At 35.9% G+C, this 24,079-nt stretch overlaps 2 protein-coding genes across 17 annotated transcripts in view; one reads left to right on the top strand and one right to left on the bottom strand.

Moving 5' to 3' along the window:
* The window catches only part of RXFP1 (relaxin family peptide receptor 1), a 98,064-nt gene extending 82,384 nt beyond the window's left edge, over positions 1 to 15,680 (top strand). For 10 of the 16 annotated variants that reach the window (XM_034661444.1, XM_034661447.1, XM_011228016.3 and 7 more), the window contains 6 exons: positions 5,694 to 5,765; positions 6,626 to 6,697; positions 8,490 to 8,719; positions 11,020 to 11,430; positions 12,205 to 12,423; positions 14,343 to 15,680. In XM_034661444.1, coding sequence (XP_034517335.1) covers positions 5,694 to 5,765; positions 6,626 to 6,697; positions 8,490 to 8,719; positions 11,020 to 11,430; positions 12,205 to 12,423; positions 14,343 to 14,644 — 1,306 coding nt within the window. In that variant the 3' untranslated portion in view covers positions 14,645 to 15,680. Of the gene's footprint in view, positions 1 to 5,693; positions 5,766 to 6,625; positions 6,698 to 8,489; positions 8,720 to 10,727; positions 10,912 to 11,019; positions 11,431 to 12,204; positions 12,424 to 14,342 lie in introns of those variants that run through there. The other 6 variants (XM_034661449.1, XM_034661445.1, XM_034661448.1 and 3 more) reach the window with 4 other exon arrangements.
* Positions 15,681 to 22,291: 6,611 nt separating this feature from the next.
* The window catches only part of C5H4orf46 (chromosome 5 C4orf46 homolog), a 9,277-nt gene continuing 7,489 nt past the window's right edge, over positions 22,292 to 24,079 (bottom strand). Inside the window, exon 2 of the mRNA XM_002921661.4 lies at positions 22,292 to 23,295. Coding sequence (XP_002921707.1) covers positions 23,140 to 23,295 — 156 coding nt within the window. The 3' untranslated portion in view covers positions 22,292 to 23,139. The remainder of the gene's footprint in view (positions 23,296 to 24,079) is intronic.

Raw genomic sequence — 24,079 nt, 5'->3', positions numbered from 1 at the left:
TGTTTGTTCGAGTTCTTTGAAAAATGTCATTGGTATTTTGATCCGGATGGCATTGAAAGTGTAGATTGCTCTGGGTAGCATAGACATTTTAACTATGTTTATTCTTCCGATCCATGAGCATGGAATATTTTTCCCTCTTTTTGTGTCTTCTTCAATGTCTTTCAAGAGTGATCGGTAGTTTCTAGAATATAGATCCTTTCCCTCTCTGGTTAATTCTGAGATAACATAGGATTTTTGGTGTTATTGTAAATGGAATGGATTCCTTGATTTCTCTTTCTTCGGTCTCATTGTGAGTATATAGAAATGCAACTGATTTCTGAGCATTGATTTTGTATCCCGCCACATTACTGAATTGCTCTATAAGTTGTAGTAATTTGGGGATGGAGTCTTTTGGGTTTTCCATATAGAGTATCATGTCATCTTCGAAGAGAGACAGTTTGACTTCTTCTTTGCCGATTTGGATACCGTTTATCCCTTTTTGTTGTCTGATTGCTGTTGCAAGGACTTCTAGTACTATGTTGAATAATAGTGGCGAGAGTGGGCATCCTTGTCGTGTTCCTGATCTTAAGGGAAAGGCTTTCAGTTTTTCCCCATTGAGAATGATATTCACTGTAGGTTTTTCATAGATGGTTTTTATGAAATTGAGGAATGTACCCTCTATCCCTACACTCTGAGGGTTTTAATCAGGAAAGGATGCTGTATTTTGTCAAATGCTTTTTCTGCATCGAGAGGATCATATGGTTATTGACTCTTCTTGTTGATATGATCTATCACACTGATCAATTTGCAAATGTTGAACCACCCTTGCATCCCAGGGATGAATGCCACTTGGTCTTGATGGATAAACCTTTTAATGTACTGTTGGATCCTATTAGCTAGGATCTTGTTGAGAATTTTGGCGTCCAAATTCATCAGAGATATCGGTCTGTAATTCTCCTTTTTGATGGGGTCTTTGCCTGGTTTGGGGATCAAGGTAATACTGGCGTCATAGAATGAGTTTTGTAGTTTTCCTTCTGTTTCTATTTTTTGAAACAGCTTCAGAAGAATAGGTATTATTTCTTCTTTGAATGTTTGGTAGAATTCCCCAGGGAATCCGTCAGGCCCTGGACTCTTGTTTTTGGGGAGGTTTTTGATCGCTGCTTCAATCTCTTCATGATTAATCGGTCTGTTTAAATAAACAATTTCTTCCTGTTTCAGTCTTGTTAGTTTATAGGTTTCCAGGAAGGCATCCATTTCTTCCAGGTTGTTTAATTTATTGGCATAAAGCTGTTGATAAAAGTTTCTAATGATCCTTCCTATTTCATTGGTGTTGGTCGTGATCTCTCCCCTTTCATTCTTAATTTTATTAATATGGGTCCTTTCTCTATTCTTTGGAATAAGTCTGGCCAGTGGCTTATCGATCTTATTAATTCTTTCAAAGAACCAGCTTTAGTTCTATTGATCTGCTCTACTGTGCTCCTGGTTTCTAATTCATTGATCTCTGCTCTAATCTTGATCACCTGCTTTCTTGTGCATGGATTAGGCCCGTTCTTCTGTTCCAGCTCCAGCTTCTTGCGGTAAGAATATAAAAACTGCATTTTAGATTTTTCTATTCTTTTGAGTGAGGTTTGGATGGCTATGTATTTTCCCCTTAGGACCGCCTTTGCAGTGTCTCATAGGTTTTTGGACCAACGTATTTTCATTCTCATTGGTCTACAAAAATTGTTCAATCTCCTTCTTAATTCTCTGGTCTACCCAATCATTCTTGAGCAGGATGGTTCTTAGTTTCCAAGTGTTTGAGTTTCTTCCAAATTTTTCTTTGTGATTGAGTTCCAGTTTCAAAGCATTGCAGTCTGAGAATATGAAGGGAATAATCTCAGTCTTTTGGTATCGGTTGAGACCTGTTTTGTGACCCAGTATATGGTCTATTCTGGAGAGTTCCATGTGCATTCTAAAAGAATGAGTATTCTGTTGTTCTGGGCTGTAGTGTTCTATATATATCTATGAGGTCCATCTGGTCCAGTATGTCATTCAAAGCCCTTGTTTCTTTTTTGATTTTCTGCTTAGGTGTCTGTCTAATGCTGAGAGCGGAGTGTTGAGGTCCCCTACTGTTAATGTATTATTATCTATATGTCTCTTTATTCTGGTTAAGAGTTGTCTTGTGTATCTAGCTGCTCCCTTGTTGGGGGCATAGATATTTATAATTGTCATATTCACTTGTTGTATACATCCTTTAAGAATAATATAGTGTCCTTCTGTAACTCTAACTACAGTTTTTAGTTTAAAATCTAATCTGTCTGATATAAGAATTGCTACCCCAGCTTTCTTTTGAGGTCCATTGGCATGAAAAATTGTTTTCCATCCCTTCACTTTCAGTCTGGATGTATCTTTAGGTTCAAAATGAGTCTCTTGTAGACAGCAAATGGGTGGGTCATGTCTTTTTATCCAATCTGCAACCCTATGGCGTTTTATGGGAGCATTTAGGCCATTCACGTTGAGAGTGATTGTTGAGAGATATGATTTTAATGATGTCATGTTGCCTGTGAAGTCTTTGTTTCTATAGATTGTAAATTTCTATGCTGTATCATTCTTGGGGCCTTTTTACGTTTATAGAACCCCCCTTAATAACTCATGTAGGGCTGGTTTGGTAGTCACGAATTCCTTCAGTTTCAGCCGATCTTGGAAGATCCTTATCCCTCCATCAATTCTGAATGACAGCCTTGCTGGATAAAGGATCCTTGGCTGGATGTTCTTCTCAGGTAGAGCTTTGAAAATACCCTGCCAACCCTTTCTGGCCTGCCAGGTCTCTGTAGACATGTCTGACATTATTCTGATATTCTTCCCTCTGTACGTAAGGATTTTCTTCCCTCTGGCCGCTTTCAATACTGTATGCTTGGATCTAATATTTGCAAATTGCACTATGACGTGACATGGTGTAGGTCTGTTCTCATTGACCTTGGGAGGGATCCTCTCTGCCTCTTGGACATAAATGCTTGTTTCCATTGCCAGATTAAGGAAGTCCTCAGCTACAATTTGTTCAAATATCTCTTCTAGCCCTCGCTCTTTCTCCACCCCCTTGGGGATGCCGATGATTCTGACATTGGAACGTTTCACTGAGTCAGTAATCTCCCATAATCTACATTTTTGAGATTGGATTTTTTTGAGCCAAGTTTCCGTTTTAACTTTCTCTTCTACCGTCCCATCCTCCAATTCACTAATTCGTTCTTCTGCCTCATTTACCCTGACCGTCAGAGCGTCTAGTTTAGACTGCGTTTGATTCATAGCATTTTTAATTTCTGCCAGATTCGCTCTCATTTCTGCCCTTAGAGATTCTGTATTCTCGTTAGTATTTTCATTAGTATTTTTTTCAAGCCTACACATCATCTTGACCATTGTCACTCTGAACTCCATTTCTGACAATTTACTTATATCCGCATCCATCAGTTCTGTGGCAGAGGCCTCATCTCTGTCTCCTTTCTTTGTTGAGGGTTTCTCTTCCTCGTCATTCTGATGAGGAGAGGTTGTGGAGATGCACAGAACCCAAATTACTGACCAGGACACATGCAGTGTGCACTTGTCTTATAGGGACCTTAGGGATGTGGGCTTCTTGATTTTTCAGCCTGCCTTCTGGGGGAGGGTCCTGCTGCGCTGATATTCAGGCAACCCTGTTTGGGTAGAGTCGCCCTGTCCCCTGAGAGGCGGGATGGGGATGGGCACAATGTGAACCAGTATTTCTGGGCTTTTGTTGTCTGGCGGCTTTCCCTGGTGGTTTTCTATAACTCTTCTGAGAGTCAGAGCAGCAGTGGCTGAATCCTAGCCTCTGTCTCAGAACAGAGAGATCGCAGTCCACTCTCCACTCAGCTCTCTTGGCCACTTTAACTCTGTTTCTGTCAGTGCTGTGAAAAACCCTGCAGCGTCCGGGGTTGTGCACCCCACAGCCGCTCTCCCAGCCCTCACTTCCAGGGCTGGATTGTCTCTGTCCTTTGTGCTTCTAACACCGCCAGCCGCCCCCCACCCTGGGCTCACGGTCTCAGTCTGCTCTCTGGTGGGTGCTGGTTTGCGAGTCCGCCCGCTCCCTCGTGCACGTGGCTACTGCTTCCCGTTGCCCAAGCGCTGTGGCTCCCTCCCCCTTCCGTTTATTTTCTGATATCTGTGCGCGGATTCACGGCTCCCCACTTCATACCTCAATACTCAGCCCCAGAGTATTTTTGATATTTTGATATCTCTTTTTGTAGAGATCCAGATGTATCTTCCTGTGTCTCAGGCTGATTTCGTGGGTATTCAGGATGGTCTTGTAGATATCCAGCTCGATTCAGGGGACCAGCTGAAAAAGGGGTCCCCTATTCCTCCACCCCACTGCACTCCCTCTCCTTTGCTGCTTAGGTGGCCATGTTTTTGCCCTTTGTCAACATTAAGTCTTTTAATCCATAAACATACAATGTCTTTCCATTTAGTGGTGTCTTTTTAAATTTCTTCTGGCAACATTTTATTTTCAAACACAAGTCTTTCACTTCCTTGGTTAAGTTTATTTCTAAATATTTGATTCTGTTGATGCTACTGTAAATGGAATTATCTTTTGAATTTCCTTTTTGGCTTGTTCATTGTTAGTGTATAAAAGCGCATTCAATTTCTGTGTAGTGGTTTTGTATTTGGCAACTTTGCTACATATAGTTATAAGTTCTAACAGTTTTTTGTGTGTGAAATCTTCAGGGTTTTCTACACATACTATCATGTTATATGTGAACAGAGATAATTTTACTTCTCCCTTTCAAATTTGAATGCCTTTTTTTTCCCTTGCCTAATTGCTCTGGCTAGACTTCCAATACTATGTTGAATAGAAGCAACAGTGGTCACCCTGGTCTGGTTACTGATTTTGGAGGAAAAGCTTTCAGCCTTTTATCATTGAGGATGATGTAAGCTGTGGGCTTTCCATATATGGCCTATTGTGTTCAGATAGTTTCCCTCTAGTCCTAGACTGTTGAGTCCACTTTATTTCCTTAATACAACTCAATTTTCATTGTCATTCTTCCTCTGTTTTTTTCTACAATCACCGCCCCAGGAGCTCCCCTGCTTAATGAACGATCTAACCTAGAATAAATTTCTCAAAAAGAATTTGCTCTGAGAAACTCCCTTTAATTGGTGATTTTTGTCTCGAGGTGTTTTTTTTTTTTACAAAGATTTCTGAATATTTTTCCATCAAAATTGAGCTGCACAGTCACTTTTGTCTCTCTCTCTTTGTTCCCAGCTATAAGCCTTTTACTTTTCATTTCATGCCTCAGAAATCATTAGCACAGATGTCACTCTTTGGTATAAGGTTTATTGTAAAAACTAATCAGGGTGATTCCATTAATTCAAATTTTGACAAAATGAAATTGTTTTTCATTTAATGAAATAAGATCCTAGGCAGAAGGTGAGGCAGAGACCCTACCGCTTCTGTGGTGAGAGCCATTTCTTGACAAGTCCACTTTCATTCTTACGTTGTTTTAGCTCCTTCCCTATCACTAACAAAATCATAGTGTTAATTAAGAGCCAGGCCCAATTCTAGTGTTTTGTCTCCATTAATTCATTTAAATATTTAATGAACTCTTTAAGGCAAGTGCTGTTACTGCACTTTTTTTGTTAATGTTTAAAAGTAATCCAGTCAACAGATAAACTTCCTCTTTACTTAAGCAGTTTCTAGAATTGACCTATTGTTGCCTTTTTTTTAAAAACAGGAATCTTTCTTATAATCCAATCCAGAAAATTCAAGCAGATCAATTTGATTATCTTGTCAAACTCAGGTCTCTGTAAGTATATACCTATGGGGATAGTTTTATGATGAAATTGTAATTTATATACTAATAGCTAATAAATTCTATAAAATAAGATTTGTAGAATCTTTCAAATCAGAAGCTTTATTCCCGGGATATGAGTTAAGCACCACAGAACCATATGAGTGCTCACTACACTATAAACAAACAAACAGTTTTATCTTACATATTTATAAACTAAAAATCAGGTAATGATTTTATATCTTTCTGTAATCATCAGGAGCTTATATTGGATAGTTTGCTTTGATCCTCTGAAGGCAAATTTGTATATTCATTTCTCCATTAGCACTGGTATTTAAGAATTTATTAGACCCATCGTTATCCCAAAGAAGCAGTATTTTAGATTATATAAATCAGTACTTGTACCACACACACGCACACACACATATTTGTTATGGTCTAAGAATTTGCCTTTAAAAGATAAGCTTCAGTTCATTTAATTTAAATGTTCCCTAAGTAAAATGGCATCTTATTAGAAAAAATATGTTATTTAAAAATTTTTAGAAAAATTTCAAACCTCTTTGCTATAGTAATATTGTCTAAAATATAAGGTGTGTTCATTTATTCCACAAACCCTTATTGAGTAGTTATTATGCACAAAGCATGTGTTATGATCTATAAGGACCAAAAAAATTCAAATAGAGGAGATATTTGTGTATAGATGCCAGAATCAAAAAGGAGTTGGGGAAGTAAGTGCATAGGGCAGGCTGAGTATGAATGTTTGGTTCAAAATCAGTGTTAACTGACAGCGTTTTATTAAACTGCCCTTTACAAAAATGCATTTTATTACACCCTTGTAATATATGTTATTTTGATAATTAATTTGATATTTTTAGCAGCCTAGAAGGAATTGAAATTTCAAATATCCAACAAAGGATGTTTAGACCTCTAACGAATCTCTCTCATATGTAAGCGATATTTTTCTTGTTTTTCACCTTGATTTCAATCTTTTATGTTTCCACGTGCACTGTGTTGATACATTCATACCCAATGCATCCAATTTATCAAATTTTCTGCTGATTCATTTGCCTAAACCATATTATTCTTAAAGTGTTGCTATTGGGTGGGATGATTTTTAGTGTTCCATGGTCTGGTAGAATCAAAGGTGATGTTTTAAATGTCAGAAAACATGAGTGTAGAGGGAACACACTTAGTCTCATAAGTTCTCCTTAGCACTGATACCGTTCATACACAGTGATGCTTGCCTGACGAGCTAGTAATTCACACACATGGTATAAGTGCTACCAGATGAAAAAATAGGAACTTATATAAGTAACACAAATAATTGTAAATATATAATTGCTGTAAATGGATGAAAGTATGGAGAAATCCTCCTCAGTAAAAATTGCCGCCAATGTCAGGACATGACTGGAGCAAGTGTGTATGGAAAAAATGGCAAACTTTGAAAAATCTTTTATTCAAACAGTGTGTATTATGGTACCATTGATTCCATGCTTTGGAAACATTTTTTTTTAATTGAATGCAGTCTTACACCAGATTCTAGAATGATCTCCATGCCAGGGTAATTAAGTCTCCAGAATTTAGAAAGTGTCATGTCAGCCAATGCCACTCTATAATTTTGCTTATATTTTAGGTCTAATGCAGGACATTATTTTTGTTTTCCATAACTCTTCAGAGAGTATGCTTATAAAAGTTTCTTTGCACACAACATAAAACACTAGGACTTATGTAAGCCAACCACAGTTAATTGAGAGAAAATGGTATAGCTCATAAAACCCAAGAAACAACTCAAGGAACAGACTTGAATTGGGCAGAAACCATATAAAATCTACGGGATTCAGGCAGCAAGAGTTAAACAATAGGACAATATACTGTAATTGTCAACCTTTTGTCTTGTATTATTACTACAGCTCTTTAGACTATAAAGATCATTTATATTTTTTGCCAGAATACATCACTTTAGAGGCAAATAGATTTAATTTGAACCTCAGTTTCTACATTTATTAGAAAATGTCATAGCAAATAATTTGCCTCCACTGAAGATTCATCTCCTCCTATGGCGATGCTAATATTTAGCTCATGGAGTTGACTTGAGAAATGATTCCTGGTACGTAGAAGATGCTCAATAAATGGCGTTGCTGTTGCTGGTAACACAGTAGTCGTTACTGATTATCTGGGTAGTGCCTTCATCAACACAAGAGTCTCTCTATTGATGAAAAAACTAACTCAACAAATATTTATTGAACACCTTATTATGTACCAAAATCTGGTCGAGAGATAAGCGTGTGAACAGGCAGTTACATAGTAACTTCTATAGTAGAAAAGCCATGGAAGCCAGAGGAGAAAACACTTTGGTCTCTCTTCCCCAGAGGGCTGGAAAGCAAGATTAGTTGAAGCAACAATAGGAGCCACCTAAACACTAAAAATCCAATAAAAGTTCCGTTAGATGGATTACTTCTCTTGATCCCATGCTCATGGTTTATTTATGTTTCAAGGCATGTCTAGCACTTGTATATTCATGATGCCTATTTGCTGCTCTGACCCACATATTTTTTTGTAGTGAAATCAAGTTCACAAGAATTAAAATTTAAACCTTTAGTATCCTTAATGTTTTACATTCCTGTGAGCCTCATATTAAGACATTTTCTTTCTATTGAGAAAATGTAGAAAAGAAATATGTGTGTAGAGTGACACTGAATTAAATTTAAAATCTTATTTTACTTTCTCTTTGTGCATCAGATATTTTAAGAAATTCCAGTACTGTGCGTATGCACCCCATGTTCGCAGCTGTAAACCAAACACTGATGGGATCTCATCTCTAGAAAACCTCTTGGCAAACATTATTCAGAGAGTGTTTGTCTGGGTTGTATCTGCAGTCACTTGCTTTGGAAACATCTTTGTCATTTGTATGAGACCTTACATCAGGTCTGAGAACAAGCTACATGCCATGTCAATCATTTCTCTCTGCTGTGAGTATTTCCTGATTGAAGGGAATTGTAGTTTTAAAATACATAAAAGCACTGTTATTAGAAAATAAGCAAACAGAGTGGTAGAATTACAAGATTTTACATTTTTCTCCTTTTCGTTTATGTGTTGCTTTCACATTCACTGTAATGAAAATAAAATGACTTTGGTGAGAAGACAGTAAGTTTTTTAAACAGGAAAATTCAATTACCTTACATAGACTAATGAAGCTCTCGTTTATTAGTTTTGTCTCATAAAGAGGCTCTCATTCATTAGTTTTCTTCTCTGAAGGCATGTTTTGTGAAAACATGGAAACTCTTTTACTGTGAATAAAATGGCAACCTTTCACAGTCACGTTTTTACATCCAGAGTTGTATTTACTCCTTTATTTGTGTGTCTGGATCATAGATACTGACTTAACTGATAACTGTTTTTCTGGTCTCTGCCCTACTAAAATCTCTTCCATTCGTAACTTGAAATATTTGAATAAGAAAATGTTTTTAGGTCGTATTAAATTTTTTTAAGTTTTTGAAATGTGATTGCAGAGTCCTGTGTTAAATAAGGACTACCAAGAAAAATAAGCAAGAAACCAGTGGTCAGGCTGTTTATAGTGTGGGTCAGGTGGCCTAGAATATATCCATACTTTCTCCAGTGAGTATCAGTCTACATGATGTTTTGTTTTATGTGTGCTGTCCATGTCTTTCCCCCAGGCTCCTTCAAAGTCTAATGTCTAATTGTTTTACTTGCTGCAAGCTACCTAAGAAATAGAAGTCAAAGGGGCGCCTGGGTGGCACAGCGGTTAAGCGTCTGCCTTCGGCTCAGGGCGTGATCCCGGCGTTACGGGCTCGAGCCCCACGTCAGGCTCCTCTGCTATGAGCCTGCTTCTTCCTCTCCCACTCCCCCTGCTTGTGTTCCCTCTCTCACTGGCTGTCTCTATCTCTGTCAAATAAATAAATAAAATCTTTAAAAAAAAAAAAGAAATAGAAGTCAAAAATTGGTTACTACTTCGTATTGTTAATTACAGAATTTTGAGTATGCTTAATTGCTCTGGGGAATGCTAGAGGGTAACTTCAGTGTTTAAGGGTTAGGGCCAGCCTTATGATTTATACAGTGATGTGATTTCAGAAACCTTGTGTAGAGTGCCTGTGTAGTCAAAAGATCTCACTTACTCTCTGGTAGGAAATGTTTGCTTAAAAAGCAAAATCACCAAATAGTGCATCACATTGACAACTAATTTGGGGGATGGGAAAGCCTAAAAAGAGACAGAAAGACATAAAAATGGGAAGAGAGAATCAGAGAGAACAGGTTTGCTTAGACCAGCTCTGGGTAGATAACTTAAGCCCTTCAAAATTGTACTGACTATAGAGCACTTCTTTTTTTTTTTTTAATGATTTTATTTATTTATTTATCTGAGAGAGAGAGAGAGCAAGAGAGCACAAGCAGGGGGAGCGGCAAGGGAGAGGGAGAAGCAGACTTCCCAGTGAGCAGGGAGCCCATATGGGGCTTGATCTCACGACCTGGGGATCATGACCTGAGCCGAAGGCAGATGCTCAGCTGACTGAACCACCCAGATGCCCCTATAGAGCACTCCGTAATTATTCATATCTTCTGAATTATAGACCCCAAAATTCATAGTCATTAGTCTATCACAACTGCTGAATTACTTTCTCTAGGATTTTAGATGATATCCTTAACTTGTTAAGCTAGGAGCATATTTCAGTCAAAGACATGATCCAAATAATAACATCCCCATATTGGTCCCTAATCAAATGCTCAACAAAATTGCATTTTTTTAAAGATTTTATTTATTTATTTGAGAACAAGTGAGCACAAGCTGGGGGAGTGGCAGGCAGAGGGAGAAGCAGACTCCCCATTGAGCAGGGAGCCCAACTTGGGGCTCAATCCCACGACCCCGGAATCATGACCTGAGCCGAAAGCAGATGCCTAACCGACTGAGCTACCCAGGTGCCCCTCAACATAATTGCATTTTATCCATTTACTCGACACCTCTAGGTGAAGAGACCAGAATGGAAGACAAAACAGACAAAATCCCTGCTCACACAGACTTGAAAATTTAAAAAAAACACAGAGGACATGATGACGTAATTAGCTATAGAGGGTTCTGTAAGAGTGGTTATTGAAGAGAGTTGCTGAAGAGGTCCTTACCCATAAATGAACCGTTAGAATAAAAACTACCTCCTCCCAAGATGGAAATAAATTAGGTATTTTTCGCTAATACTAAAAATATTACCGCTTACTGTTAATTCCATTATACCTATTTATTTCTCTAAATTTGCGACTATAGGTGCTGACTGCCTAATGGGAATATATCTGTTTCTGATCGGAGCCTTTGACCTAAAGTTTCGTGGAGAGTACAACAAGCATGCACAGCTGTGGATGGAGAGTATTCACTGTCAGCTTGTGGGCTCCTTGGCCATTCTGTCCACTGAAGTATCAGTGTTACTTCTAACATTTCTGACACTGGAAAAATACATCTGCATTGTCTATCCTTTCAGGTGTTTAAGACCTAGAAAATGCAGAACAATTACAGTTCTGGTTCTCATTTGGATTGCTGGGTTCATGGTAGCTTTCATTCCATTGACCAATAAGGAATTCTTCAGAAACTACTATGGCAACAATGGAGTGTGCTTCCCTCTTCATTCAGAAGATACTGGAAGTACTGGAGCCCAGATTTACTCAGTGACAATTTTTCTTGGTGAGAAACTCTGTATTATAAACTCTTTTATTCAATTACTAGAATAAATCAAAATGTCAGTCTCATTATTTCTTCTAATGTTTATAAATTTTTATTTCAGTTTTTTATTCCAGTTTTTCTCATTGACATTGGGGATGGATTCTGTCAGAATACCCCTAAAGGGAGTTTTTTCCCATGAATTACCACTTTATCACATAAATTCCAACATGCTCCTTAATAAAAGATAAAACAATAAATACTTGTATTTCATGCATTCATCCTAATAATACTAAATAAAACATGTTTTTACTCTTTGCACCTATAATAAGGTAGACATACAAATGTTTTTCTCTTGTAAAAAATATTCTCAGGGGGAAGTTAAAGAAAAATATATATACATTTATATATATATATTTATATCTGTATATTTATATATATTTTATAATATTTATATATTACATATATAAATATATATCTATTCTCAAAGTATAATTTAAACTAATTGAATTATTTAAAAAACTATAAAGATTAATTCAAAAGACCCAGGATATTCACTGAATCACTATAATCTGATTGTAATATGCCATTTTTAAATTAAAATTCCCTTATTCCTCATTAGTTCAACATTACTTCAAATTTTTTAAAAAAATCAACGTTTTGTGTACCTTTTGTGTACCTTAGTAATTCTTATGAAAAACAAAAAACATGTTCATGTTCAAACAGCTAAGAGTGTGCGTGTCTTTGTTTAGAAAGAACGGTCATACACATTAATAATAATCTTTGTGTTCTAAATAGGTGTTAACTTGGTGGCATTTATCATCATAGTTTTTTCCTATGGAAGCATGTTTTACAGCGTTCATCAAAGTACCATAACAGCAACTGAAATACGGAATCAAGTTAAAAAAGAGATGATCCTTGCCAAACGGTTTTTCTTTATTGTATTTACCGATGCATTATGCTGGATACCCATTTTTGTACTGAAATTTCTTTCATTGCTTCAGGTAGAAATACCAGGTACAACTTTTTTTTTCTTTCTGTAAAAAATTAGCAAGTCTCTCTGCAGCGTTCCTCTAAGAAAGAAAATGAGGATTCTTAACACCAACTCATTTTAAGAATTATAAGTCAGAATTATATGTACTTCAGGCTCTGTTCATCAATCAAGAGTTTACCGGGAGGCAGCTGTTCAGTTATTTCCATAAATGCCTAATAACACAATTACCATTGGAACAAAGTAACGCCTCAAATAAATAACACTCTATGTTTTGTAATTCCGATAATGCCATGCTTAAGATGACCAAACAGGTAAAAATGTTTATCAAATATTTACTTCATTTTTTTCTATTTTTTTACTTCTTTTTTCTTGAGAACATGAGACATTCTTCTTCCCAGAATACATAACAATTTAGAGAACATTAACCTGGAGTGTGAGTAATGACTGAAGAATGCATTCTTGGTACTTAAAAATAATGTACATCACACTCATTAGGATAGCTACTGTCAAAAACACAGAAAATAATGCAAACTGGAGAGGATTTGGAGAAATTGGAGCTCTTGGGAGTCAGGTAGAAATGTAAAATAGCACAGCTGCTGTAGAAACAGCATGGTGGTTCCTCAGAAAATCAAACATAGAAATACCGTATGACCCAGCAATTCCAGTTTTGAGAATTAAAGGAATTAAAAGCAAGAACTCAAACAGACATTGGTACCCCCATGTTCATAGCAGCATTATTCACGATAGCCAAAAGCTGGAAATAACCCAAGTGTCCATCAATAGATGCATGGATAAACAAGGTGCGTTGTACACACAAAATGGATTATTACTCGGCCTTATAAAGGGAGAAAATTCTGAAACATGGTACGACAGGAATGGACCTTGAAGACATCATGCTAAGTGAAATAAGCCAGTCACTAAAGGAAAATATTGTATGATTCCACTGTATGTGGTAACTAGAGTAGTTGAATTCATAGAGACAGAAAGTTTGCAAATGTGTTGTCAGGGGTTGGGAGGAGAAGGGGATGAAGAGTTATTGTTTAATAGGTATGTAATTTCCATTGGGGAGGATGAAAAAGTTCTGCAGACGGATGGTGGTGATGGTTGTGCAACACTATGAATGTACTTATTGCCACTTAAAAATGATTAAAATGGTAAATTTTATGTTTTGCATATTTTACCACAATAAAAAATGTGCAAAATGTGTTAATTATAAGTATACTGCAGTATATACTCTCATTTTTAAAAGTTATAAACATACAATTTTAATGTTGTTTTATCCCATTGTTGGTGGTAATAGTACCCTACATTTTATAAGCAACAAAGAAGGAAAATAGCATCAATTAAATTATAATAACAAATCTGAGTTTTTGGTAGTTACCTATGTGCTACAGTGATTTTTCAGATAAGTTTAGCCTACGATGTTTTTACCGAAATAAATATCTAGTCAAAAGCCTAAAAATGCATACCTATTTTTAAAACCAAAGAAATAGCAGTAAAGAAAACTATCTATATATTTTGAGAAATACTATATGTACTATCCAGCAATTAAATTATTGGAAAACTATCCAGCAATTAAACTATTGGAAAACTATTGATTTGAATGCTAAACGATCCTGTTTTTCCTAAAATGGGATCATATCACAAAAATATGTAATCACTTGGTGGAAAATGTTTCTACCTAATGGAATACTCTTATTGATGTATTCAAGAAGGGCTACTTAGCAAAGAACCCCGTTTTTTGGCAGCACCAGCACTCCCCTCAAACACTGGCACCCTGGAAAGACATCCTGGAAACACATTAGACTTGGTATTTAATTATGTGACATCAAAGGGAAAAAATTAAGACTCAAAAGGGGGCTGGGGGAGAAACAAGGAAAAAGGGTTTCTATACCTCGTAAACATCCATGAACACTAAAACTACTGCATTTTTCTCTTCTAGGTACCATAACCTCTTGGGTGGTGATCTTTATTCTGCCTATCAACAGTGCTTTGAACCCAATTCTGTATACTCTGACCACAAGACCATTCAAAGAAATGATCCATCAGTTTTGGTATAACTACAGGCAAAGAAGATCTATTGACAGCAAAGGAAGTCAGAAAACATATGCTCCGTCATTCATCTGGGTAGAAATGTGGCCACTGCAGGAGATGCCACCTGAGTTAATAAAGCCAGCTCTTTTCACAGACCCCTGTGAATTGTCACTAATTTCTCAATCAACTAGACTCAATTCCTATTCATAACTGACTCTGAAACCCATTGCTACACAGAGAATATTGTGGGATGCTTCACAATGGATTTATTAGAATAAAATGAATGCCACAAAATTAATAATTTATAATGGCTAAGATAAAGCCATTACAAGAACATGAGGTTATTTGAGAAAAATCGAAGTGACTAAGGCCGGTATAAAGGGAAATAAATTATATTGATAATGTGTATATATTAGTACATATTTTGCATAGGAAATTAAGAGAAATCTACTTCAGAAAGATTTATTCATTCTTTTACCTTGCATTTATTGAGTACCCATTATGTACGTAGCACTGTAGTAAATGTCTGGAAGTGCACAGTATAGAACCTTTTCAATTTTCAATGTTAAATTATGTTTAGCTACAACAGAATATACAAAGGCCACCGCAGTTCTTAGTTTAAGGTAGAGCTTTGTCTGTCATGCACATCCGCAAACACAATAATCATGGATACTTGTAAATAAAGGTTTACAGTTTTGGAATATTCAATATAATGAAAAATGAGGAATGAGAAAATGTCTGATTGTTTGCAAAATAGATATTTTGTTTAAGAATTCATCTGACCTCTCTTGAAGTCCCTGAATGCTTGAAAGGTAATACACAGTATTACTCTGAAAAAAGATGTTCTGTTCTAAACTCAAAATAGCACTTCTCTATTCATCCTCACATTTATAGTCAATTGATTTTCAACAAAGATACCAAGACAATCAAATGAAGAAAAAACTGTCTTTTCAACAAATGATGCTGGGACAACTGGATTATTCACATGCAAAAGATTTCAAGTTGGAACCCTACCTTACACCGTGTACAAAAATTACCTCAAAATTAATCAACAACCTTAATATAAGACATAAAACTCCCGGAAGAAAACATTTGGGTAAATTTTCAAGACCTTGAATTTAGCAATGGATTCTTAGATGTGAAAACAAAAGCATAAATAACAAGAAGGGAAAAAATTGATAAATTGGACTTCATCTAAATTAAAAACTTTGTGCACCAGAGAATGTTATCAAAAAAAGTAAAAGGATGGGGCACCTGACTGGCTCAGTAGGTGGAATGTGTGACTCTTGATCTTGGGGTTGTAAGTCCGAGCCCCACGTTGGGTATAGAGATTACTTCAAAATAAAAATATTTTTTAAAGTAAAAAGACAGTCTACAGAATGGAAGGAAATATTTGCAAATCATATATCTGAGAAGGAGTTAATACCCAGAATATATAAAGAACTCCTCCAACTCAACAAGATAAACAACCCCTATTTAAAAGCGGGGAAAGGACTTAAAAAGACATTTCTACAGAGAAGATACACCAATGGCTAATAAGCACTTGAAAAGTTGCTCAACATCAGGAATCATTAGAAAAATGAAAACTAAAACCACGAGATAGATTATACTTTACACGTACTAGAAAGGCTGTAAATAAAACAGCAAAAGGAAAAAAAAAAAGTATTGACAAGGATGTGGAGATTGAAACCTTTCTGCATTGGTCATTGGAATGTAAAATGATGCAGCTGCTTTAGAGAACAATTTGGTGGTTCCTCAAAAGCTTATCATTGAATTACCATGTGATCCAGCAATTTCACCCCTGGGTTAAACCCAAAAGAATAGAAAACAGAACTCTAACAGGTACTTGTCTGCAAATGCTCATTCTGTTAGTTATGTAAGGTAGCCGAAAGATGGAAACAACACAAGTTCCCATCGACTTATAAACAGATCAATGAATGTGGTATATACATAAAATGGAATATTATTCAGCCATTTATAAGAAAGAATGAAGTTCTGACACATCATCTACAACATGATGAGTATGAAATAAGCCAGACACAGAAGGACAAATACCATATGATTCCACTTCCATGAACTATCTAGAAGAAGCAAATTCATAGAGACAGAAAGTAAATTAGAGGTTCCTGGAGGTGACTGGGTTGGGAGGATGCTGCCTGAAAAGTACAGAGTATTTTCTTGGGCAAAAAAAGGATCTCAGATGGATTGTGGTGATGGGTACACAACTGTGTGAATTAGCATATTTGCAGCCATTGAATTGTACACATTAGATGGATGAATTTTATGATGTGTGAATTAGATCGCAAAAAGGCAGTTAAGAGGGAAAAGAAGGAAAGAAGAGCTAGAATGCACTGATTCAGGAAGTTAAGGAAAGAAAGGTCTGCATGTACACATTTTACTTCAAAGAGGAAGTTGTCATCAAGAGACGGATTTCCCTTCCTTTTGCATGGCTGGCCAGTTCATAAGACATTAAATTTTTAGCTAGCTATTCTTCTGGTCTCTAACTGAGCTATTGGAATTTTTTGCTTTCATAATTTGAAATCTTCAAATAGGGATAAAATGCTTTCAGGTACTTTTAAACACACCAAAATGTTTGAAACATGAAAATACTGGAATCAAAAATATTGAATATATGATTGTATAGATTTCTTTTGAAAGTAAATTGCCTACAATTTAATTCTATTAAAAATATGGATAACTCTGAGTCCTTTCTGTTCTTATTGGAATAATACCAATAAATTTTCTATATGAAGAGTATGGTTATGCTTTCAACAAAAAGTCAGAGAATAATAGCAAGTTGTGGTTCTGCTTATAATATTCAATTCTCAAGGCCCCTGGGTGGTTCAGTCAGTTGGGCATCTGACTCTTGACGTCAGCTCAGGTTGTGATCTCAGGGTTATGAGATGGAACCCAGCTCGGGCTCTGTGCTCAGCTCAGAGTCTTCTTGGAAATTTCTCTCCCTCTCCTCCTCACCGCCCCCCCCCCATTGGTCTCTATCTCTCTCTCTCTCAAATAAATAAATCATTAAAAAAATATATTCAATTCTCTACTCAGACTATATAATTGTTTAAAGCCTACAAAAATGAAAATACATTTCAATTCTCTTACAAGATTATTTTGGGATTATTTATTATTCTTAAGAAGTCTTATTACTAGTAAATAATAGAATAGAAAAATATTCTTCTTTTTTTGAAAGATTTTATTTATTTGAGAGAGAGAGAGAGTGTGTGAACATGCATGCTTGCTTGCAAATGGGGGTGGGGGACATGGCACGGCAGGGGGGAAGGGAGAGGGATAGGGACAAGCAGACTCCATGCTGAGTATGGAGCCCTACCTGGGGCTCGACCCTGAGATCACAGCCTAAACAGAAATCAAGAGTCAGACGCTCAACCAACTGAGCCACCCAGGCAGCCTGAAAAATATTTTTCTAAAAAAGAATTTCTGAAAAAGAAAAAAACAGGGGCACCTGGGTGGTTCAGTCAGTTAAGTGTCCAACTCTTGATTTCAGCTCAGGTTGTGATCTCAGGGTCATAATCTCAGGGTCATAAGATCCAGCCCCAGGTGGAGCCCACATGGGGTGATCTGCTGGGCATGGAGTCAGCTTAGGATTTTCTCTCTATCTCTTCCTCTGCCCCTCTCTCTACCCCCACATGCTCTCTTTCTCTTAAAAAAAAATTTTTTTTTAAAAAGCAATAATGATGAAGACTAGACAAAATGTAATTTTACAAAAATTATGATTGTAACCTATGTCTATGGATCTTGGAAATGCAGTGAATTTACAAAATATACATCTGAAACTACTTTTTAGCATTTAAAATATTTTCAAATAATTTTCTGAACCAATTCGGTTTGTCTACTCAGTCTACTCGCTTATTCCATCCTTCCACCTCCCCAAATGCAATAACTTCCATTTAATTTGATAAGTAATTACTGGCATACTATGCAACTAGTTCCTACTAACTTCAATGTAAGGTGCAATAGAAGCACTAAATTAATGCAGGTACAAGTCATAGTTTTCTCTTTTACAAAAAAAACTTTGGTCCAAAACTCATAGACCATGCTCTAGGTCAAATTCATTCTCTAAGTTAAACCAAAGTGTTTTAAATCGAAAAATAAATATCAGAAAGACCTCGCCTTTTCTTTCTTTCTTCTTCCTTCCTTCCTTCCTCTTTCTTTTCTTTCCTTTTCTTTCTCTTTCTTTCCTTCCTTTCTTTCTTTCTTTCTTTCTCTTTTTTCTTTCTTTCTTTTTCTCTCTTCTCTAATTTTAGTTTAAGGGCTCCTAATACATCAGGCTAGTACATAACCTTTCACAAGGCAATTACTTATTTACTGCCTTTTAGCAATTTAGACACTGATAAAGTTGAAGGAAAACAACAAACGGGAAAGAGATATATGCAGCCAGAATGGTGAAGTCTATGCATTTCACTGCCTAATAAACTAAGCTATAAGTGAATTGATACTTCAATGTGATGGAGTGAAGCACTCTAGGTAAGAGACTTCAAAAATGTACTTAATTTTTACTAATGTACTCCTCTTTTAAAGAGAAAATCTTACACTAGAAGCCTCATTTACTCTCTTTTAAATCTTTTTCTTATCTATAGACTGGCAGTCTTATCTACTATTGAAACCTGTGGTTTCAATTACTATGTATATACTGATGATTCCCACATTTTGCCTTTAGCTTATTCTCTTTCCTAAATTAGTCACTTATGCATACAACTGCCCCTAGACATTAAGACTTGGGTATCTCAGTGGCTTTTTAATGTCATTATTATGGACTCTGACTCTGACATCTAAGTTTCTTCAAGACCCTATCTGGGTGAATGGTACCAACAGCCCAACCTAGAAATCGTTGAGTCATCCTTCGGCTCTTCCTTCTTCTTTATCCACCATATCAAAATCACCCAGCCCCACCTTCATTCTATCTAATAAAGAGCTCTTAAATCTATCTACTTCTCTTTATCCCAATTCCCAATGCCTTAGTTTGGGCCAACATCATGTCTCATCACTATATTTGCAATAACTTTCTAACAAGTTTCTATAACTCCAGTTGTAATTTGCTCAAGTGATCTTTGTAGGTATTTAGAACTCTCAAATTAATCTAAGGCAAAAAATTGAATATTATACAGTTATTAGCACAAGTATTCTATGATGGGTAACTGAATGGACGAACATGTAAGTTCCATTTTTAAATGGTGTGTTAGAATTCTCCAGAGAAACAGAATTTATATATTTATAAAGAGATTTATTATAAGAAATTGTCCCACATGATTATGGAGGCTGGCAAGTCCAAAATCTGTAGAGCTGATGTCCCAGTTCAAATCCCAAGGCCAGAAGCTACAGCAGAACTAAGAAAAGGCAATGTCCCAGTTCAAATGTCATCAGGCAAACCCAGCCACTTTTCCAAGGCCATCAAGTAGAATGCTATTACTCAGGACAGGAGCAGCCTTTTGTTCTATGCAGGCCTTCAACTGATTGAATGAAGCTCACCCCCATTACCAAGGGCAATCTTTTTACTCAATCTACCAATTTGTTAATCTCATCCAAGAATACCCTCAAAGAACACACATAATGTTTGACCAAAAATGTGGATATCCTATGACCCAGTCGACACATAAAATAAACCATCATGGGTGGGGAGAGAAACAAAGTAAGCTTGACTATTAATAGGTCTAACCAAGAGCTAGGTAGCTAGGTATGGCATAGATCATTTCATCTCAGCCTGTTTCCTGTCCTGTCTCTGTAGATAGGAATAATACCACTTTCCTCAAAAAGCTAATATAAAATAATGCCTATAAAACTCTTAGCATAGTGCCTAACACATATTTCATACTCAGAAGTTTTGAAACACATTATTTTTAATATTAAAAATTTCATTATATTGACTTTGGCCTCTTAAGGCTTTTAGTTACATCATTTAGTTAATACTTAGTTTTCCTCTGAGGCTTATATAGAGCTGGTAATGAGCTACTATGAAAAAAACTTTAAGTCTTTAAGAGAATGTTTATGTTTTGAAGCCCTCCCCAACCCTTCTCAAGAAGCCAAGCAAAAAGAAATATAAAAAGGGATGCCTTTTAAAAAAGCAACTCTTAAAAATAAGATGAACTTCTCTGTGGGCCACACATGGCAACAGAAACCATAAACAGAGCTGAGCTCTGGGACTACTGGACTCCTTACACTATGAGTTTTAGTGCTGAGGAATAAATTAAGCGTCCGCAGAAAGCTCACTGCCTAAAATCAGGGGTTAACCTCAGCTGACCACACAATTCAACAAAATTAGAAATCAACTAACATGGTTTTTCTTTTCTAACATAAAAAATATACATGGTTGGGGGAGGAAGTCACACACACAAAAATCAAAGTAGTACAGATTTTACTTATGTTAAAGCTATAACAAGTTATAGGGAATCTTAGCATAGGGTTAAGCAAATAGATCAGAATAGAATGAGCTCAGAATCAAGCACTTATATGGTAACTGAATGACAGGGTAGCATTTGAAAATACTGATAATTGGAGGAACACCAATACACATACAAAAATAAACAAGATCCCAAAATCACAACATAAGCAAAATTCAGATGGATTAAACACCTAAACATTAGAAACAAAATTTTTTTTAACTTTTATAAAGATGTAAAGGAGATATCTTTATGACATTTCCTATACAAGACCAAGAAATCACTATTATGAAAAATTGGTTAAGATTTCATTAAAATTAAAAACCTTTAAGAAAACTCCACAATCAAATACAAAGATAAATCATAAACTACAAAAGATAGTTGAAACAGAGGTAACAGATCATTAGTTAGTATTAAAAATACATAATACCTACAAACTGATAAGGGAAAGACAAAACATAATGGAAAAATGGAAAAGGGTATGGCCTCAGAAATCACACACTGCATTTCCTCAATCTCCTAGGAGTTATACAAGTCAGCACTATTCAATGTGTGAGACTATACAAGGGCATGAATACCAGGAGACAGACTATTGTGGGCATGTGGAGGTTAGCTACCACATGCACGAAACAGTATTTTGTAGTGCTTTGAAAACATACATATGCATTAAAAGTATAAGAACACAAACTAGAATATACACCACTTCTAGGACAATGGCTGCTTCTGGGGAGAGAAGAAGGGATGGGATCAAAGAGGTAACAAAAGTTTCAAATGCATCTAACAACATTTACATATAGATCTGAAGAAAATATAGTCAAATGCTAACATTTATTAAATCTGCAAGGTGTGAATATATCCTCTAATATTTAACTCTTATGTTTGAAATATTTCAATAAAAGTTTAAAAATAATGAACCCAAAGAAATGGAGATGAAGTTTGCTTTGAACATGTTTATTTCTGTACATTTTAAAAACTGCAATTTTGATGACACATAAAATATTTTTCTAATATCAAAATAAGTATCTGTTCGGTATAAACACACCATATGTGTTATCTTTAACTTAAAAAAAATCAAAAACTGTGACTTAATATACTAAACAATAGTATTCTTTGTCCATCTATTTGTCCCCTTTCATAATCCCCCTGTAGAGCTTTAGAATATAGTTCTGTACACATCTCCATATCTACAAAAGAATTAAGATGCCATATAAAGTTGTCTGTAAGTTTGGAGAATTAGTTGGCTTAATCACTGACACATATGACATAAACCAACAAAAAGAGATAGAACAACATAAGATATGGGACAAGTAAAGTAGAACATTGTCATTAAAGTCAAATAATATGAAACCAATCACATCGTTTAAATCTGATGCATTAAAAACAAAGTATCTTTAGAATTACATTTAGAATTTAGAATTATTATGTGCAAAGTTCAAAAAGTAATAGTACAGAGTCATAATTTTGATAAGGTACTTTATTTTTTTTTTGATAAGGCACTTTAAAGAGAACAATCAAACATACAACATCACAAAGCAATTAACCTGAGAAATAAACAGGGAAAAAATATATATATACACATTCTTTCCAGACAGGCTTTCATTTTCTGAAGTAAAAGCTTTTAAAAAAGCATCATGAAGAATAAAAAATATTTATCATATACTTTAAAAAATTGTCATCAGTTAAATTTCAAATTCCTGTAAAGAATGTCTTCCTTCAAGTCAGTGAGGTTCTGATTCAAATGTTTTTTAGAAAAGCAATTCTAATTTTCACACAAAAAAACAGCTTTTAATCATATTGTCAACTCTTTTATTCAACAAACATTTACTGGTTTTTGTATGACACTGTCATTTTTCTAGGTGCTAAGGATAAAGAAGTATGTAAGACACAATCATTAGTTCCAGGGAACTTGGCCTAGTGGAGCTGGGCCAACACTGGAAACCTTAAAGTTACTTCCCTTGGTCCATAAAATGAAGCTCAGCTTCAAACTCTGGCATTCTTAGCATCTTGGAAATCAAACAGAATAATGGTCTACCTGGTTTTTTTCTACTGGTAACGCTGTAGCATTATTAGCATTATCTACTGATGAAATTAACTTTCATAAAAGAGTCTATGAAAATTTAGAGGACAGGAAGTATTTAAAGATAAATATTGGCGAGCATCAAAAATATCATCGGTATTCTGCTTTCACAAAAGTGAGAAAACCAAGGAAATGTCATTCTGAATACACAGAACTGCTGGAGACAATCTTATACTTATGGTACACTGCAAACATCATAAATGAGGAAGTATTAATTATTACACAGCAAATCAGTTGTCAGGCTTCAAAGAATCATAGCCTTCTTTCAAGAGGTCCCGCCACGTTTTAAGGAAACGTGCATTTTCTGTACATTTGAAGGCAAGCTCTTCCACTTGAGCTGATACTGCAGATGTGGCTTCAAGAAGTTTGGTTAATGAAAATGCTGCCTAAAATGTAAAAAAAAAAAAAAAAAAGAGTCAAACAATGTACGTTTATCTTTCAGATTTTCATCTCATTTTATAAATAGTTAAAAATAGCTTAAAACCTTGACTCCCATGCCCAACTTATTTTCCATAAAAGTAACAAAACCTTCAAAGTAAAACACTAAAACACTAGCTTTTTCAGATAACCTAAGAAATTCTTTAGTATGAAGTAAGCTTTGAGGAAATATGTCTGCTGGAAAGATATCCATTATGCACCAGACATAACAAATCAGTACTTTTTTTTTTTTAATTGAAAATACACCAGGACCACCTGATTGGCTCAGTCACAGAGAGCAAGTGACTTTTGATCTCAGCATTGTGAGTTCAAGTCCCACGCTGGGTGTAGATTGCTAAAAAAAAAAATAAAATCTTTAAAAGAAGAAAAAGAAAGAAAATACACTAGACTCATACACTAGTCAAAAAGAGGACTTGGGATTTAGGTTCCAAGATGGCGGAGGAGCAGGAGACCTAAAGTTCGTCTGGTCCCAGGAATTCAGTGAGAGAGCTACCAAACCATTCCGAATACCTATGAATGCAACTGGAGAATGAAGAAAAGAGTAGCAGAAACTCTATGAACAGAAAGGCAACCACTTTCTGCAAGGAGGAGAAAAGATGGAGGAGGAGTAGGCGACCCTTTCTCAGCTGGTCCGAGTCGAGCTGGATATCTACCAGACCATTCTGAACACCCACAGAATCAGCCTGAGACGCAGGAAGATACATCTGGATCTCTACAAATGAACATCTCCAG

The sequence above is a fragment of the Ailuropoda melanoleuca genome, chromosome 5, assembly GCF_002007445.2.
Source record: "Ailuropoda melanoleuca isolate Jingjing chromosome 5, ASM200744v2, whole genome shotgun sequence".
Lineage (NCBI taxonomy): Eukaryota > Metazoa > Chordata > Mammalia > Carnivora > Ursidae > Ailuropoda > Ailuropoda melanoleuca.
The sequence above is the reverse complement of the archived record's forward strand: the minus strand, read 5'-3'. Positions and strand labels throughout refer to the sequence as shown.